This window comes from Alexandromys fortis, unplaced genomic scaffold (assembly GCF_014885135.2).
Source record: "Alexandromys fortis isolate MF-2015 unplaced genomic scaffold, M_Fortis_MF-2015_v1.1 scaffold_52, whole genome shotgun sequence".
NCBI classification, from domain to species: domain Eukaryota; kingdom Metazoa; phylum Chordata; class Mammalia; order Rodentia; family Cricetidae; genus Alexandromys; species Alexandromys fortis.
The window spans coordinates 3,224,591-3,242,461 of NW_026067929.1; the positions used below are offsets into that span (position 1 = coordinate 3,224,591).

General features: G+C 41.9%; 1 protein-coding gene across 9 annotated transcripts in view; it reads right to left on the reverse strand.

The window, feature by feature from the left end:
* Positions 1-853: 853 nt before the first annotated feature.
* The window catches only part of LOC126503279 (zinc finger protein 58-like), a 151,352-nt gene continuing 134,334 nt past the window's right edge, over positions 854-17,871 (reverse strand). For 5 of the 9 annotated variants that reach the window (XM_050144843.1, XM_050144847.1, XM_050144844.1 and 2 more), the window contains 3 exons: positions 9,933-10,059; positions 8,272-8,367; positions 854-3,447 (listed from right to left, as the gene is read on the reverse strand). In XM_050144843.1, coding sequence (XP_050000800.1) covers positions 2,099-3,447; positions 8,272-8,367; positions 9,933-10,059 — 1,572 coding nt within the window. In that variant the 3' untranslated portion in view covers positions 854-2,098. Of the gene's footprint in view, positions 3,448-5,568; positions 5,666-8,271; positions 8,368-9,932; positions 10,060-16,900; positions 16,920-17,871 lie in introns of those variants that run through there. The other 4 variants (XM_050144848.1, XM_050144850.1, XM_050144852.1 and 1 more) reach the window with 4 other exon arrangements.

Consider the following 17,871-nt stretch of genomic DNA (forward strand, 5'->3'; position numbering starts at 1 on the left):
CCTAGTGTACAGAGCAAGTCCCCGGACAGCCAGGGCTACACAGGGAAACCCTATGTCGAAAAACAAAAGAGAAAGAAAAAAGAGAAAGTAATAAACAAACAAAATAGCAATCTAATCATAACTCTCCCCAACTGCAGGTACCTTTAGCTCCCTAACTGTCTCATACTATATGAGTGGACAACTATCTTAAACAACTATCTTAAACACTTATTCATGCTTCATATGCAGTTCAAGGGGGTCATTACGGGGGCCATTCCGTCGTGGTGTGAAGTCACAGCAGCAGGCGGGGAAGGCATGGTGGCAGGAGACTGGCTGGTCACCTCAGGCTCACACTCCATAAGCAGAGTGTAAACAGAAAGGGACCAGACTATAAATGCACATTCACTGTGACCCTCAGTCACCCCCTTTCACCAGTAAGGCTCCCTTTCTTAAAGGTCTTGAAGCCTTCCCATTATAATTCAGCCAGCTGGGGACCAAGACTCAAAGAACCAAGCCTCGGGGGAACAATGCAGCCCTAAGGCACAGCGGAAAGCAATGGAAGAAAACGAAAGTGGCCTTTGATGCCTATGTCCCTGCCCCAGCTGGCTTGCTCCTCCAGCAGGCTCTCCTCTCCCCACTTTCTCCTTCTTCCTTTCTCTTCCCTCCCTCTTCTCTCACATTCCATTTTGCTCTTTCAAACAGCAAAAGAAATTCTCTAAAGTTGAGTGATAAATAGCATGTTATCGGGAAATAATATGTGTGCAGATGGTCAGTAAAAGCGGAACAGGCACAGGTAGGTTGAAAATATGCTTGATATGCAGAACAAGTTGCAATTAGTTCAATCCACTTTTTAAAAAATGTACGTGTCAAGCCATTAGAAAATACAAAGTTTATTTATGCTATTTATTATCAAAACAAAATATTGCTGACTGCAAGTTACTATGCTGAGAAAAAATAAATAGAGCAGTGGCCTGTGGCTAATGGTCTCTACGCTTTGACCAATTTGCCTCTGTGTATTATTCTCCATTTACCACACGATTAAGACTTTCTGGTGGGTGTAGAGAGGTGCCTTACCCTGTGGGTATAAAGATGAGAACTTGGGTTCATTTAGTTACTGTCCACTTATTATAATAACAGCATTAAATTCTTCCTAGGGCTTATAACCTGGCCAGGCCAAAAAATTACATCACCAAATTAACATCACACCAGTTACCGTTTATGGAATGAGCTTTGAATCCAGTCAGAAAACGATTGGTTGCTCCACACCTTTCCTGCATCATTGCTCTGTGGGCACTGCTGCTTTTGTCTGAGGCACAGCAGCAGCTGCACCTGATACTAAAGCTGCCTCAGCTGACGACTGCACCTCTGCAGCCACTGCTGCTGCCTTGTGTCTGAGATCCTGGATGGGAAGAGCCTTCATGCTGTCTTAACTCTGTCTCTGTCCTTTATTTACCAATAAGGATTCCAGAGACCCGGGCGCTGGGTGAACACCTGCTAGCTCAGAGAGGCAGAGCTTCTTACATAACAAGGGGGATGTTACAGGAGCTCGGATGACTCCACTGGGAAAAACAACAGTAACTATGCCACAGCCCAGATCTCAGATTCCGGGTGACAAATGGACAAAGCTAGGACACGGGAAAGGTTTCATGGAGCATTTATGGTTACAGAAGATGGAGATTCATTCATTAAGACAAGTTTCAAACACACTGCTTGAACAAACTGTTGGGGTTACAGCAAAGAGAAGTCTCTGCTGTTCTCTGATGACATTCTTAGTATCTGAGCTGTTCTATGTTAGTGTTCATGCTGACATTGCAAAATGATTAACTTGACATTCTGCACCATGGATTCATTAGGGCTGGAAGATCTGAATTGTTAGCAAAGATTTTTACCATACTTCACACACGCATGGACTTTGTAGTCAGAATGAATCATTTGATGTGATTTAAGGGTTGACAAAGTAAACTTTTAAGGCATTTGTAGGACTTCTCTTCTGTATGAACTATATCATGTTGAGTAAGGCTATAAAGATTCGCGAAGTCTTTGCCACATTCCCTACACTTTTAGGGATTGTCTTCAGATTGAATTTTCTTTATTTCCCTTCTTAAAAAAAAAGATTTATTTATTTACTATTTATACAGTATTCTGTCTGTATGCTTGCAGGCCAGAAGATAGCACCAGATCTCACTAGAAATGGCTGTGAGCCACCATGTGGTTGCTGGGAATTCAACTCAGGACCTCTGGAAGAGCAGTCAGTGCCCTTAACCTCTGAGCCATCTCTCCAGCCCCCTTGAATTTTCTTTTTTCTTTTATGTTGTCTAAGGGATGAAGAACAGGAAAAACATCTGTCGCACGCTTCACACTTGTAGGGTTTCTCTCCAGTATGAACTCTCTTGTGTTTTCTAAGGGATGACTGATAATGAAAGGCTTTGCCACATTCCTTGCACTTGTAGGGTTTCTCTCCAGTGTGAGTTGTTTGATGCTCCAGAAGACTCCTAGAATAGGAAAACTGTTTGCCACATTCTACACACTTATAGGGACTGTCTTCAGAATGGATTGTTTGATGCTCTCTAAGGGATAACAAGGAGTAAAAACATCTGCCGCAGTCCCCACACTTGTAGGGATTGTCTTCACAGTGAATTGTTTGATGTCGCTGAAGAGATAAAGGTAAGTAAAAACATTTGCCACACTCTTCACACTTGTATGATTTCTCTCCAGTATGAATTGTCTGATGTTCTTTAAGTCTTTTAAAACTGGAAAGAGTTTTGCCACACTCTGCACACTTGTAGGGATAGTCTTCAGAATGGATTGGTTGATGTCGTCTAAGCGATGAAGATGAGCAAAAACATTTGCCACACTCCTTACACTTGTATGGTTTCTTTTCAGTGTGGACTCTCTGATGTTTCTGAAGGTGTGCAAAGGAGGAGAACCCTTTGCCACATTCTACACACTTGTAGGGATAGTCTTTGGAATGAATTACTTGATGCTGTCTAAGGTATGAAACTGAGGAAAAACATTTGCCACACTCTTCACACTTGTATGGTTTCTCACCAAAATGATATCTTTGATGTTTATTTAGGTTTGAAGGATCATAAAAAGCTCTGCCACATTCTTCACACTTGTAGGGTTTCTCTCCAGAATGAATTTTTTGATGTTGCTTTAGCATTGAAAGATAGTAAAATGATCTGCCACATTCTCCACACTTGTAGGTTTTTTCATCAGTATGATTTTTCTGGTGTATAAAAAGTGATTGGCGAGTATTGAAGGCCTTGTGACATTCTTTACACGTGTAGGGTTTTTCTCCAGTGTGAAGTCTCTGGTGTATGGAAAGTGCTTTAGAAGAACTAAGGCCCTTACCACATTCTTCACACTTGAAGGGTTTCTCCCTTGTACGAATTCTTTGGTGTTGAATGTGTAGTGAGTTACAGTCAATGGCTTTGTTGTAAACATTATAATCACTGGGTGTTTTTCCTGTTGAACAGAAGTTGAGATATGAATAAAGGCCAGGAAATATTCTTACAATGCTCACTTACAATGCTTACCTTTTAAAAAGAAAATATTTGGCCGGGCAATGGTGGCACACGCCTTTAATCCCAGCACTCGGGAAGCAGAGGCAGGCGGATCTCTGTGAGTTCGAGACCAGCCCGGTCTACAGAGCTAGTTCCAGGACAGGCTCCAAAGCCACAGAGAAACCCTGTCTCGANAAAAAAAAAAAAAAAAAAAAAAAAAAAAAAAAAGAAAGAAATATTTGCTCATGCATACTGAAGCATCAGTAAGAAAATACAGTACCTTTCAAAACCTATAGGCACTAAGAATAAATGAATAAAATAATGTAGGGAGAAATAATTTATATTTCAACTAGAATAAGGGCACAACCAAACAGAATATAGACATAATGGCATATAATTGAAAATTTAATAGCTAAGTAACGTGTAAGGGCATTTAACTAACAGAAATAAACCCATTAAGCAATAGAGATATTATATGTCTAGACACCCATGAAAGTATAAAGTAACCAAGCCTGGAAAGAGAAGGTTAATTGTGATTGTGTGGATTTGAGCTATTGTCTAAATGTGAAATTTTTATCCTGCACATATAATTATATTTTCAAGGATATGAAAGATAAGCTGCACAACAAGTAGATGTTCCCCAAAACATTAAATTTATAGGTCAAAAATTCAGGACAGTATTTTATGTTTTGTTTGGATAGCAAGAAAATATATATCTGAACCGTATCACATCATGATAAGAAAAAACCTTCAGGTTCGCCTATGCATTACACAAAGTATGCTGAGACAACATATTTGTCAGTGAATAAATGACAAGACCACTATTTCCTTTTTTGTTTTTGCTGTTCAAGACAAGGTTTCTCTGTGTGGACCTTACTGTCCTGGAGCTCACTATTTAGACCAGGCTGGTCACAAACTTAGAAATCCACCTACCTCTGCCTACCAAGGGCTGGGATTCGTGAAGTAGGCCCCTATACCCAGGCAATAAGATTATGTATTTCTAGGATTAATTTATAAGACTAAGTAGCTATTAAACACAAAATAGAGAGACAATGAACCAAGCATAAAAACAAGAAACCTATGTTTACCCATGAAGTAGAAATTCACAGAGCAGAGCTCATAGATATTTCTTTCTTTTTTATTTTTTTATTTTTTTGTTGTTGTTGAAAAAAATTTCCGCCTCCTCCCTGCCTCCCATTTCCCTCCCCCTCCTCTCCCCTCCCTCCACTCCTGTCCCCCTCTCCCCACTCCATTCCCCCTCCCTCTTGAGTCTGAAGAGCAGTCCGGATTCCCTGCCCTGTGGGAAGTCTCATAGATATTTCATAATTCTACGCTGTCCGTATATACTTCATCAATGTGCTGTGCTGAGCCACCAAAATATATGGGGAATGTATAAGGAATGATTATAGGCTATATATACCTTTGAAATAATAATAGAGAATATAAAATTGCAAAGCAAAGAAAAAATTTTGAAGCCACAAAACTTTGAAAACTTAGTGGTGATCTATTAAACATATTCTTCTAGCTATGGATGGGTTTAATCTTTGAATATATATTCACAAAGGGCATGCATTTTACATCCTCATTACTGAGTGTGTGATGAAGAAAAACTCTGGAAGATGTCTTCATCGAGAACTAAGAGCTCTGATGGGGTCACTTTCCTCGATAATGTAAGCGACACGGGAGAAAGTCATGTGTGAGCTTCCTTTCTTACTGTGGATTCACACCTAGGTGTTTAGAAATGTGTGCAACATTTCCGATGCGTAGAACACGGTACAGAGTCTGTTGTTACTGAACTGCCCAAAATGACTCGACTTTGTGTGAGTTTTACACAACTGCTCCTTTAACTACACAATCCTGCTGAGAAAATGTTCTCAGGCAGCCTCCCTGGCAGCTGTGGAAGATCCACTGTTTTACATCACAGAACAGACTGTTTGAATCAATGAAATTAAAAGTTTGGATTTTAAGCCCCAGCCCGTGTCTGGTATGATGTAAATGTGCATTTGGCTTTATAAACCCAATTAAACTAGTGTTAAAGAGTGCTGGGATGACCAATGTATTGCCTTCCTGACACAAACCCAACCTTGTCCTCTGGTCCTCTGATGGGGCAGGTGTGGGTATTTTTGGCTGGTCCAGATTCTGGTAGAAATCCTGATAGGGACTGCTCCTCTGGTCTCCTTCTAAGAGTAAAGATGTAGACGGAAAGAGTAATGGATGAAATTTTCCGTCAGGTCCGCATCTTCCGTCATCTCTGTGGATGCCGAGGGTTAGCGTGGTCCCCTCCATCTATGCTGTCTTGGCTTTTCATCAGTGCCTTACTTTTGTTGCTTTCCCTGACCCTCCTACAGGAACCCAGAGTCAGCTGCTCTCTGAGCTCACACTGGATTCAAGACTAATGCGTTGTGGGTTCCGCTGTCCTCCTGCCTGTCCGCATGAGTGCTGGCAAAAATCCATTCTGAGGCTGTATCTATGAGATTGGGAAACTCCACGTCTATATTCCCTTCAACCTTCAATCCCTGGCACCGAGCTCCCCATGATGATACTCTCTATGATGAAACAAGCTACTGAATGGAGAAGGTCTGCAGAACTGACCAAAATTTAAACATAAACACGATCCATGGAACTGGGGACGTCAGTCTCCTGATCCCTTTATAGCGTATGTTTAAATTTCATTTTGGTATGAAAGATTTCCAATTCATCAGTCGTAATTTTAGAGTGTGAAATTATTAACAGACAAAAATCACTTTCATTTATTAAGTCCTATCTGATGAGAGTCACTAATTTATTGTAAGCTGTTACAACGAAGGTAATTAAGACAGAACAGTAGTGATGAGTCACCTATGAATGACGAAATAAACTTAGTGGGCCCAAAGTTGTGTTTATACTCATGCTAAATACAGATCTATACATTCGTGCTATACAAATATAATTCATGGACAGACACAATCCTAGAGGTAGAGAAAACTTTCTGCCTTCCATTATCCAGTCCTCTGTACCTTAAAGCAGGAAACTGAATGAATGTAAGTTCAACTTTCTTTTCTTTAGTATGGAATAATATTAAAATTAGAGATACTTAAGTAAGTGGTTCTTGGGCCAGGAGTGGTGACACACTCCTTTAATCCCAGCACTCTGCAGCAGAGGCAGAACAATCTTTTTGAGTTCACTGCCAACCTGGTCTATACAGTCAGCTCCAGGACTGCCAGGGCTACAGAGAAACTGTCTAAAAAAACAAACAAAAAAAATAAGAACCACAAAAGAAAAACATAGAAAGACAGTTATTGAAATTGAATATTTGAGTAAAAAGGGTTAAATCTACGCCACACTTGCATGGAAGGACACAGCCAGGATCAAATGCATCACTTACCCTCAGATGGGACAGAGATCTATGAGACTAAATGGCATTCTAGTCTCAACGCAGGGGAAGGATGCATGGGGAATAGGATTCCTCAGTGCCTGTTGCTCCTGTCTCCCTGTGGCCTGTAAGTCAGACCAGAAAATCCTATTCCGTATCTGAGGGGAAGATGAATCACTCCTCATGTCCCACAGCACAGGAGGTAGACTCTCTCACGCTGAGGAGGATCTCAGATTCTGCACCACACTCCAAATGTGTCAGGCAATGGAGACCTCATTGCAATTTCTCTGTAGTCCATGTCTCGTGAACTGATAGCAAAAGATACCCAGGGGAGCCTTATACCTATGCCTGCTACCCAGCTGTTACAGGAACTACATGCTAGTTCAACTGGCCTTGCCCTGTCCCCTGGTTTTGAATTTTCCTTCTCTTAACAAAGCTAATTTCGGAGCTGAGATGTAGTGCCTGATTGTGTAGGGAGTCCTCAGCAAAGCGGTAGATAATACATTACAAGGCTCTGCCACAGGACCAGTGAGCATAGCAGGCTGAACTCTGGGCACTCATGCGAACTAAGCTGCGTGCACCATGTGGCAGAGGGCATAAGAAATATGGGTTCCTAAGAAGGACATGCATGGAGGGCCCCAGGAAGGGGAAATAGTTAAGATCTCCCATGTAAACTGGGAGGGGAGAAGGGAAGAAATGGGGGGGGTGGGAACATGAGAGATCGAGATGACTGCGTTGGGGGAGAGAAGGAGAGCAATGAAACAGGTGTCTTGATGGGGGAGCCATTCTGGGGTTAAGGAGAAACCTGGTGCTAGGGAAATTCCTAGGAATCCACAAGGATGACCCCAGCTAAGATTCCGAGCAATAGTCGGGAGGGTGCCTGAACTGGCCTTCCCCTGTAATCAGATCAGTGACTATCTTAGTCATCGTAGAACCTACATCCAGTAACTGATGGAGGCAGATGCAGAGATCCACAGCCGAGCACTGCGCTGAGCTCCGGTAGTGCAGCTGGAGGGAGGAAGGATCATATGAACAAGAGAGGCCAAAATCATGATGGTGAATAACACAGCAGAGATAGCTGACCCAAGCCAGTGGGAGTTCTTAGACCCTAGAATGACAGCTGGGGAACCTGCATGGGACCAAACTACACCCTCTGAATGTGGGTGACAGTTATGCAGCTAGATCTGTTTGGGCAGCCCCAGCAGTAAGACCAGTCACTGTAAATAGAAGCACAGCTCGCTGTTGGAAAGATACACAGCTTAAGAGACTTAAAGCATCTAAGCCATGTGCTTTGACAACAAAGACCAGAAGGAGAGACCTGAAGAATGATTCCCAGAGTATCATGTTTCAAGGCACATGGGAAAGCCTGCCTTTCTATTGGATACTTGGATCTCAGGATCTCAACTTTGCCCCCTTCCCCTCATTCCTACACACCTGGGTGCACGGTGACTGCTGCTTGTCTCTCCCCATCTGAAGGCTCTGGTCTTTGCTCCAGAAATGTCACCAGGTGTGGCTTAGGAACAGCAAGACCTGTTTGTAGAAAAAGAGAAGTTTTTTTTTATGTGTGCTTTTTTTTTTTTTTAAACTTGGAATTGACATGTCCCTTCCTGTACATGACTTGTAAGGACAGAGATGAGGTGACAAATGATTGCAGACAATCAGTTCCTTAAGTGTTTTCAGACAGGATCACTACAACATGTGAAGGAGCCTACAGCACCCAGAGTCTGAGTTTCACTTAAAAAACATTAAATCTGAATTGTGAAACACTTTCATTACAAGTGTGCTCCATGTCTCAGGCCTCTGAATTTCTGACAGTCCCACTAGAGTGAAGGAAACACACATCCAACACAAAGGGTTAAACACAAAGAGAAAAACAGTGAAGAGATTTTTTAAATAATTTATTTTTATTTTTCATATGCACAGGTGTTTTGACTGCATGAATGTCTGAGTGAGGATGAAGATGAATCTAATTGATCTTTATCAATAAAAATCAGGTGTGAGGTATTAGGGTAAGAACCTGAATGATCAGAGAAGCAGCAGAGCAGCCAACTTCCTACTTCTCACATTCCTCTGTCCAAATGGGATAAGGACCCATCTCAGCCCAACCTTACCACTTCCTCTAGTGGCATTTCATTTGTATTTTAATAGATAAAGCTTGTCTGAAGACCAGAGTGCAAAACAGTCATATTAGTCAACCAAACAGGCTGGGCAGTGGTGACACACCTTTAATCCCAGCAGCCACTCTAGTTAGCCATAGAGGCTAGGCAGTGGTGGTGCACGCCTTTAAACTCAACACTAAAGGAGAATGATGTAGGAGGTCCTTCTGTCTATGTGTTGCTTTCATTGGTTAATAAAGAACTGCTTTGAGCTTGTTCGAGCCTATGGCAGGGAAGAGATTAATATAAATGGGTTAAACTAAGATGTAAGAGTTAGCCAATAAGAAGTTAGAGCTAATGGGCCAAGCAGTGTTTTAATTAATACAGTTTCTGTATGGTTATTTCAGGTGTAAGATAGCCGGGCGGCCAGGATGAATAAGCAGGCCCTCCTCCTGTTACAGAGGAATACAAGGCAGAATGAGACAAAAACTCGATCACTTTCAGTCTGATGATTTCATACAGCCAAGAACTCTCTAGTGACCTGGCGGCTTTGCTTTTCAGATCTTCAGGTTGAACCCTAATATCTGTCACTGGGTTTTTATTATGCATGCCAAAACTTCCTGTCCCTCTCTCTACAGTCCTCCAAACCTCTAGGGTCAGCAAGCTCCACCCTCTGACTCCAAACAAACTTTATTTGTCAGAACACAATCAAAATATTGCACAACACGAGGGTGTCAGATCTTGGCATTACAGACAGTTGTGAGCAGCCATGTGGGTGCTGGGAATTGAACGCCAGTCCCCTAGAAGAGCAGTCAGTGCTCTTAACAACTGAGCCATCTCACCAGCCCCCAGATGATTTTTAATAGAGCAGTCTCCCTAATTTTTCTGAAAATGAAGGATATGAAAATCACTGTTGAAATGCTCCCATGAGATACCATACAATGCGAGGAAGCTACATGTTGAAGTGAAATAAGAAGTCACTATAGGTGAGATGCTCACCCAGGAAATCCAGGTGGCTGTAATTCTCCAACATCACATCCCTGTACAGATTCCACTGAGCAGGCTCCAGGCATTCCCTCTCTTCTGGAGAGAACTCAATGGCCACATCCGAGAAGGACAGCATTTCCTGAAATAAAGATCAGCAAATGATACCACACTTTAGCAATTAAAACCATCAATGATATAAACATCAAGATGCACTGGACTGAATCGTTCTGTCAACTAGACATTAGCTAGGGTCATCTGAGAAGAGAGAAACATAATAGAGAAAATGCCTCCCAAAAACTCTATAGGGAAGAATATGGCATTTCTTAATTCTTGACTCATATGACGTATCACAGCCCTTTTATGGGTGGTCCCCAATAGGCAGGCAGTCCTGTCTGGTATACAAAGGCTGGCTGGGCAAGTTAGTAAGTAGTGTTCTTAGTGACTTCTGTTCCAGTACTTGCCTCAGGTTCCCCTCTTGACTTCCCTCAGTGATGGACTGTTACCTGAAGTAGGAGTCTAAAATAAATCCTTTCCTACCCAAGCTGTCTCTCATCACGGGCTTTAGCACAATAGAAACCCTCAGACAGGCACCGCTTGTCTGTGGATTTTGCCCAGGATGGAAGAGAGCTAGAAAGGTTTCTTACATAGGTAGTAATATTCCTCAGACATGTCTGAAATGGTCACATGATCCCACACTGACCCATCAAAAGGAAAGACAAGGTAAACAATTCTATAGGCCCAAGTTGACACAACCCATTTAAGGCAGAGATGTAAAATTAATGCATTCACAGAACATGCATTTATTGTCATGTGCTACTACACACCACACACGTATGCATTCCTCACAGGAGAAAGTCACGGTGAGGGAGAAGGGATTTCTCAACAGTTCCTTCGCACAATCATGAAAGTGAAGTGTCATGAAAATACAGAGTCTGATGCAGCAAGGCCCTGAAGTAGCTATAAGAATCACGCCCCAAATTGCCTACCACAGTTACCACACAGGGAAGTGTCTGCCGTACCAGCGCCAATCCTCTGTGAGACGCTGTGCGTGGGGGGGGGGGAGGGGGGGACAGGACACCTGTGAATATAATTTAGGAGGGATTTTACCCAATAGTATTAATGGCAAAATTTTCAGGGGAATTTGATTTTGGCAAAATTCATTTCTATAAAGAAGAAATTCAAAAAGTGTCTGTCCTAAGGGGGACACATTGCCACTCACTAGAGACTGTTATGCATTCTTAGTATAATTTGGAATTGGATATCATACTCCACATGAATGGCACCTGGTTCTACAGACAACAAGGAACAACTAAATGGACAGAGTAGTTGTAATAAGAATTCTTGTGTCTCCTGTCAGTGTCCCACAGAGATATCTTTTCAGAGAGTCAAACAAACCAGAAGACTAGACATTTCAGCTGGTTGTTCTGACAGGGGCTAGATAGAATCTAGCAGAGGGTACTTGGTAGTGTACTATGTTTACACAGTGCGTCTCACTTTGTGGACACATCTGTATTTATTCTGTCAACATTTTTCTTGGTAAATATGAGGTGGTTTAAGAGTTGATTGCAGGAGGCCGGAAGGACTGAACCACCTGGGAGCAGCAATCAACCTCCCCTGCCCCAGTGGAAATTGACTCACTGGGGAGCAACGAGCAACCGGGACCATGGCACCATGGCAAGCCTCCAACTCGAGGAGTAACCGTCTGAGCCTTGGGCCTGCTTGCACCTGGAGGAGATAACCAGAGGCTCTACTCTGCCTGCACCTTAAGTGGTGTGCAACTGAGCCACAGCCACCAACTACACCAACTGAAGGAAGAGGAACTCCTTGAAGCACAGGCTCCACTTATACCACCTGGAAGAACAGATGGGTAGACAACAAGGTAAGAATACACTCAACAACACAAAGAGCAAAACGACACCACCAAAAACTAGTGTCTCTACAACAGCAGGAGCTGAACACCCCAACACAGATGAAGCAGAAGAAAACAACATCAAAAGCAACTTTATGAAAACAATTGAGGTATTTAAGTAGAAATGAAAAGTTCTCTTAAAGAGGTGGAGGAAAAGACAAACAAAAAGTTGGAAGAAATCCACAAATCCCTTAAAGAAAACCAAGAAAAAGCAATCAAGCAGGTGAAAGAAATGATTCAAAACTTGAAAACCGAAATAGAAACAATAAAGAAACTACAAACCAAGGGAATTCTGGAAATGGAAAATTTGAGTAAATGATCAGAAATCACAAATGCAAGCATAAACAACAGAATATAAGAGATGGAAGAGAGCCAGGCGGTGGTGGCGCACGCCTTTAATCCCAGCACTCAGGAGGCAGAGGCAGGCAGATCTCTGTGAGTTCGAGGTCAGCCTGGTCTACAAGAGCTAGTTCCAGGACAGGCTCCAAAACCACAGAGAAACCCTGTCTCGAAAAAACAAAAAAAACAAAAAAAAAAAAAAGAGAGAGAGAGAGAGAGAGAGATGGAAGAGAGAATCCCAGGTGTTGAAGATACTATAGAGGAAATAGATTCATCAGTCAAAGAAAATGTAGAAATCCAACAGAAGCTTAAGGCAAACTATCCAGGAAATATGGGACACCATGAAAAGACCAAATGTAAGAATAATAGGGATAGAAGAAGGAGAAGTCCAACTCAAAGGCACAGAAAACATATTCAATAAAATCACAGAAGAAAATTTTCCCAACCTAAGGAAAGACATGGCTATGAAAATATGAAAAGCTTACAGAACACCAAATAAACTGAACCAAAAAAAAGTTTCCTCTCCACAAAATAATCAAAACACTAAAATACAGAATAAATAAAGACTGTTAAGAACTGCAAAGGGAAAAGGCCAAGTAACATATAAAGGCAGACCTATCAGAATTACACCTGACTTCTCAGTAGAAACAATGAAAGCCAGAAGGTTCTGGTCAGGTGTTATGCTGACACTAAGAGTTCATGGATGCCAACCCAGACTACTGTACCCAGCAAAACCTTAAATTACCATAGGTGGAAAAAACAAGATATTCCATGACAAAACCAGATTTAAACAATACCTATCCACGAATCCAGCACTACAGAAAGTACTAGAAGGAAAACTCCAACCCAGGGAAGTAAGCTGTAGCCACAAAAACACAGACACAATACCACCAACAACACAAAACAAAAATTGCAGGAACTAGCAATCACAGGTCACTAATATTGCTTAATATAAATAGATTCAATTTACCAATAAAAAGACACAGGCTAACACATTAGATACAAAAACAGAATCCATTCTTCTGCTGCATACAAGAAGCACGCCTCAACCTCAATGACAGACATTGTCTCCGAGTAAAGGGTTGGGGAAAAAAGTTTCCAATCAAATGGACCTAAGAAACAAGCTGGTATAGCTAATATCTAATAAGATAGACTTTAAAATAAAATCAATCAAAAAAAATGAAGAAAGGATATTTCATATTCATCACAGAAAAAATTCTTCAAGAGGAAATCTCAATTCTGAACATCTCTGCCCCAAGGAACATCTCTGGAAGCATCACTATCCCTGACTTCAAGCTTTATTATAGAGCTACAGTAATGACAACAGTTTGGTATTGGCATAAAAACAGACAGGTTGACGAATGAAATTGAATCAAAGATCCTGATATTAGCCCACACACCTTCAAACACCTGATTTTTGACAAAGAAACTAATAATATAAACTGGAAAAAGAAAAGCATCCTCAACAAATGGTGCTAGTATAACTGGAAGTCGGCATGTAGAAGAATGCAAATATGTCTATTTATTGCCATGTACAAAACTCAAGTCCAAATGGATCAAAGACTTCATGAGCCCCATACTTTGACATACACTTTGACATAGGAGATCACTTCCTAAATATAACCCCAGTAGCACAGACACTGAGAGAAACAATTGATAAATAGGATCCCCTGAAACTGAGAAGCTTTTGTAAAGCAAAGGACATGGTCAACAAGACAAAACAGCTGCCTACAGAATGGGAAAAGATCTTCACCAACCACACATCTGACAGAGGGCTGATCTTCAAAATATATAAAGAATCCAAGAAATTAGACATCAAACTACCAAATAATCCAATTTAAAATGGGTACAGATCTAAACAGAGAATTCTCAACAGAAGAATCTCAAATGGCTGAAAGACACTTAAGGGAATGTTCAACATACTTAGTCATCAGGAAAACGCAAATCAAAACAACCCCGAGATTCCATCTTACACCTGTCAGAATGGCCAAGATCAAAACCACTGATGACAGCTTATGCTGGAGAAGATGTGGAGTGAGGGGAACACTCCTCCATCGCTGGTGAGAGTGCAAACTGGTATAGCTGCTTTGGAAATCAGTACAGTGATTTCTCTGAAAATTAGGAATCAATCTACCTCAAGACCCACAACACCACTTTTGTGCCTATATCCAGAGGTTAAATCACACCACAAAAACATTTGCTAAACTATGTTCATAGCAGCATTATTCATAATAACCAGAACCTGCAAACAACCTAAATGCCCCTCAACAAAGAATGGATAAAGAAAATGTGGTACATTTACACAATGGAGTACTATTTGGCAGGGAAAAAAAACCTCAATGACATCTTTAATTTGCAGGCAAATGAATGGAACTAGAAAAAAAAAAAAAAAAAAAAACATCCTGAGTGAGGTAACCCAGACCCAGAAAGACAAACATAGTATGTACTCACTCAAAATTGGATATCAGATATAAAGCAAGAATAACCAGCCTATAGTTCACAGACCCAGAGAAGCTAGAGAAGCTCTTCCAAAAACTGATAGAAGCAGATGCAGAGATCCACAACTAACCACTAGGTCAAGTTCCAGGGGAAGAGAGGGACTAGGGATAATACAAAAAATATTTTTATTTAATAATAATACTGTGGAGTTAATACCATGATGGGGAAACCCACAGAATAAGTTGACCTAAGCTAGTGGGAGCTCACTGATTCCAGACTGACAACTGGGGAACCTGCATATGATGAACAAGGCCCCCTGAATACAGGTGACAATGGTGTGTCTTGGGCAGTATATGAGACCACCGGCAGTGGGACCAGTATCTAATGCTAATGCATGAACTGACTTCGTGGAGCCCATTCTATAGACAGACAGACAGACAGACAGTTACATAGGTAGCTAGATACATACATAGGTATGTAGGTAGATAGATAAACTGAAGAGTAGCAGGATATTGATAGGAGGTCATATGCAAAGAAAGGACTGGATTCCAGGTCAGGGTCCAGAACAACAGTGACCCTCCATTCAAAACAGCAGACCTACAGGTGACATGACAGAGTGCCTGAAATACACAGCACACACATCATGGAGTACCAACCCTAGATCTTTGTCCCAGGGCTTTAATCACATAACTGTGGCCTGAAACAATCACAAGCGTTTGCTTCAAGCCACCAAGCTATGCACTTGTATGACTCAGAAAGTAGATTAAACTATGAAAAATATGAGAGACAAAATATAGTACCTGATTTGGAAACATGAATTACGATTTTAGTTTCAAAATAAGTACCACATGTTTTGCTCTGTACATTAGATGTCTAGATGGTTTTGTGGATTTTAATAGTCTACACATTGTTTCTGGGTCTTCTTAAAGCAACACTGTGTGGAGTACATCCGATACAGATTAGGGCCATGCACTCTCATAGACCTGACTTAATTTCATATAGAGACTGTAGAATGGAGAGAACAACAGAATGCAGATATCAAAGATGGTCATGCAACCACATGCACCTTTTATCTCAAAATATGTTTTTTCATTTGATAATGGCTATGGAGGATACTATGGCAGACAATTTTATAACCCGAATTAACAACGTAATGAAAATCAGTGCTGCTCAGATTTATTCCTTTCATGTGTTTGATGCCTGTTCAAATATTTGCAAGTTCTCTCCATGGCCTCAGACATAATCACATAGAACAATCAATAGGAACCGAATGTCATCACCCAGCACCTCCACTCCAGGGTTTTCCAGAGATGACATGTCTAACAGCACGGGTCACACATGAGCTGTAAACACAAGTAACTCCTTCCCTCACACTGACGTAGAGCACAGTGAAAGAAGCCTGGGAGGAAAGACACAGGACTGTCAGCAAGGGGAACCGGACTGGACCTGTGGAAGAGCAGGACCCACCATTAGCAGTTTGCTTTACTGGTTGGCTACGCAGTGCCCCATGTGAAGGACAGTGCAGGAAGTGGTTTTGTTCTGGCTCACTGTAAGAAGCCTCTGCTCACAGAGGAACCTCTGCTGTAAGGACAGGGGAAGGCATCCCAGCTGCAGCTGCAGACAAAGACCCAGGAATGAAATCACAGCAGCCGCATCAGTCAAGAAGTGCAGAATGGAAATGAAGAAATAATGGAGTCTCAGAGATATGAAAGGAGCAAACTGGAAGAAACCAGAGAAAACCGGAAGAAAGCCGCACAGGTCATGAAAGCAGCTAACACAGATTAACATGCAAAACGAATGAAACACTTTTTGTTGTTGCTGCATGTAAGCGGAACTATTCAAACAAAGCAAAGAGAATTCTTCCTCACAGAGGAAATGCAAACGACTGTCCGAATACCAAAATCAAAGTCTTTAGCAAGAACATGTCGGGGACAAAGTTTAAATTACATGTCAGCACAGTTTTAACATAGCTAAACTATGTTAAACACACATAGTTTGTAAATCAACAAAGTGTTGATTGCATGGATTTATCAAGGTGCTCACTGTAAGAAATGGGAAATGAACCATAGAAAGTATTTATCACATCATTAAAGTTGAAATGCTGTCAGACTCAGGTAGCCTAGGCTGGCCTTGAATTCGCTATGAAGCAGGAGAGGACCAGAGGGCCCTGCCTCCCCCTCACAAACGCAGAGATGACAGGGATGTGCCTCAGAGGAGACTGACGTTTCTTTTCTATCACAGGTCTGGTTACTAAAATCCCAGGAATACACACAGGTCTGGGAGTTCTTCTCACCTGCGGACCTGACAGTGAAAGATCCCCAGAGCGGGGAGACTCTGACTCAAGTCTCGGGATAACACGACCCCCAGGAACTCACGAGAGACCGTCCTTGCTGCAATCACACGAGGTTTATAGACAGGGCAGAAACCAGTGCACTTATTTCCCACGCAGGGGTAAAGAGTTCGACCCCGAGTAGCTGGGAGAAGGAGTATTTAAGGGAAGAAACCATAACACAATAATCCAAAGGAGGTAGGGAGGGCGTCATTGGAAAATTCTGAAAATACCAGTGATAATCACAAGCGGGTACCTCCCTGTTTCTCAAGATTATAATCTAACTTTGTCTTCAGCTAGTTCCTGAAACAGAGTCACTGAACCGGCTAATCTAGATTTTTGATTCTTCTCTCCCTGCTTAGATTTTTGGCTCTGTTTTTTTCTGCTAGAGGGGTATGGATTTATCCTGGTCTTTCAACACAAAAGTCTGGCACTGTAACACAAGGCCATGAGAGCTTTTCACCTGTTCCTAGGGCTCCTGCTTCTGGACCAGCTCAACAAGCTCAAGGCCACATCAAGACATTGACACAACCATTGTAGGCCAAGCAGACATCCTGTCGTTTTCACAGTTAGTCCACCCTACATTAGGGATGAGGGATCTTTCAAAGCTGGAAGAAAACCAGTCCTCAAGGTGAGGTCTGGAGTCAGCTTCTCCAGTTCCTTCTTTCCTGTGTGTGGACTGTGTGTATGTTCTCTCCACCCAAGTCACAGTTTTCTGTAGCAGCTGGTCCTGGCAGATCTGTCTGCTGTGTTCCAAAATTTCTCACATGCATCCCGTTGCACCTCAGACTCTCCCTCTCTTAATTCTTTAACTGGAGACAAAATGAACGCAATCAAAACCTCAAGACCGTTACACTAGGCTGGCTACAGAGCACAGGAAGGACCAGAAACCCCGTTTGGTCTAAAGTTACTGAGAAATCTCACAGCATCCCCGT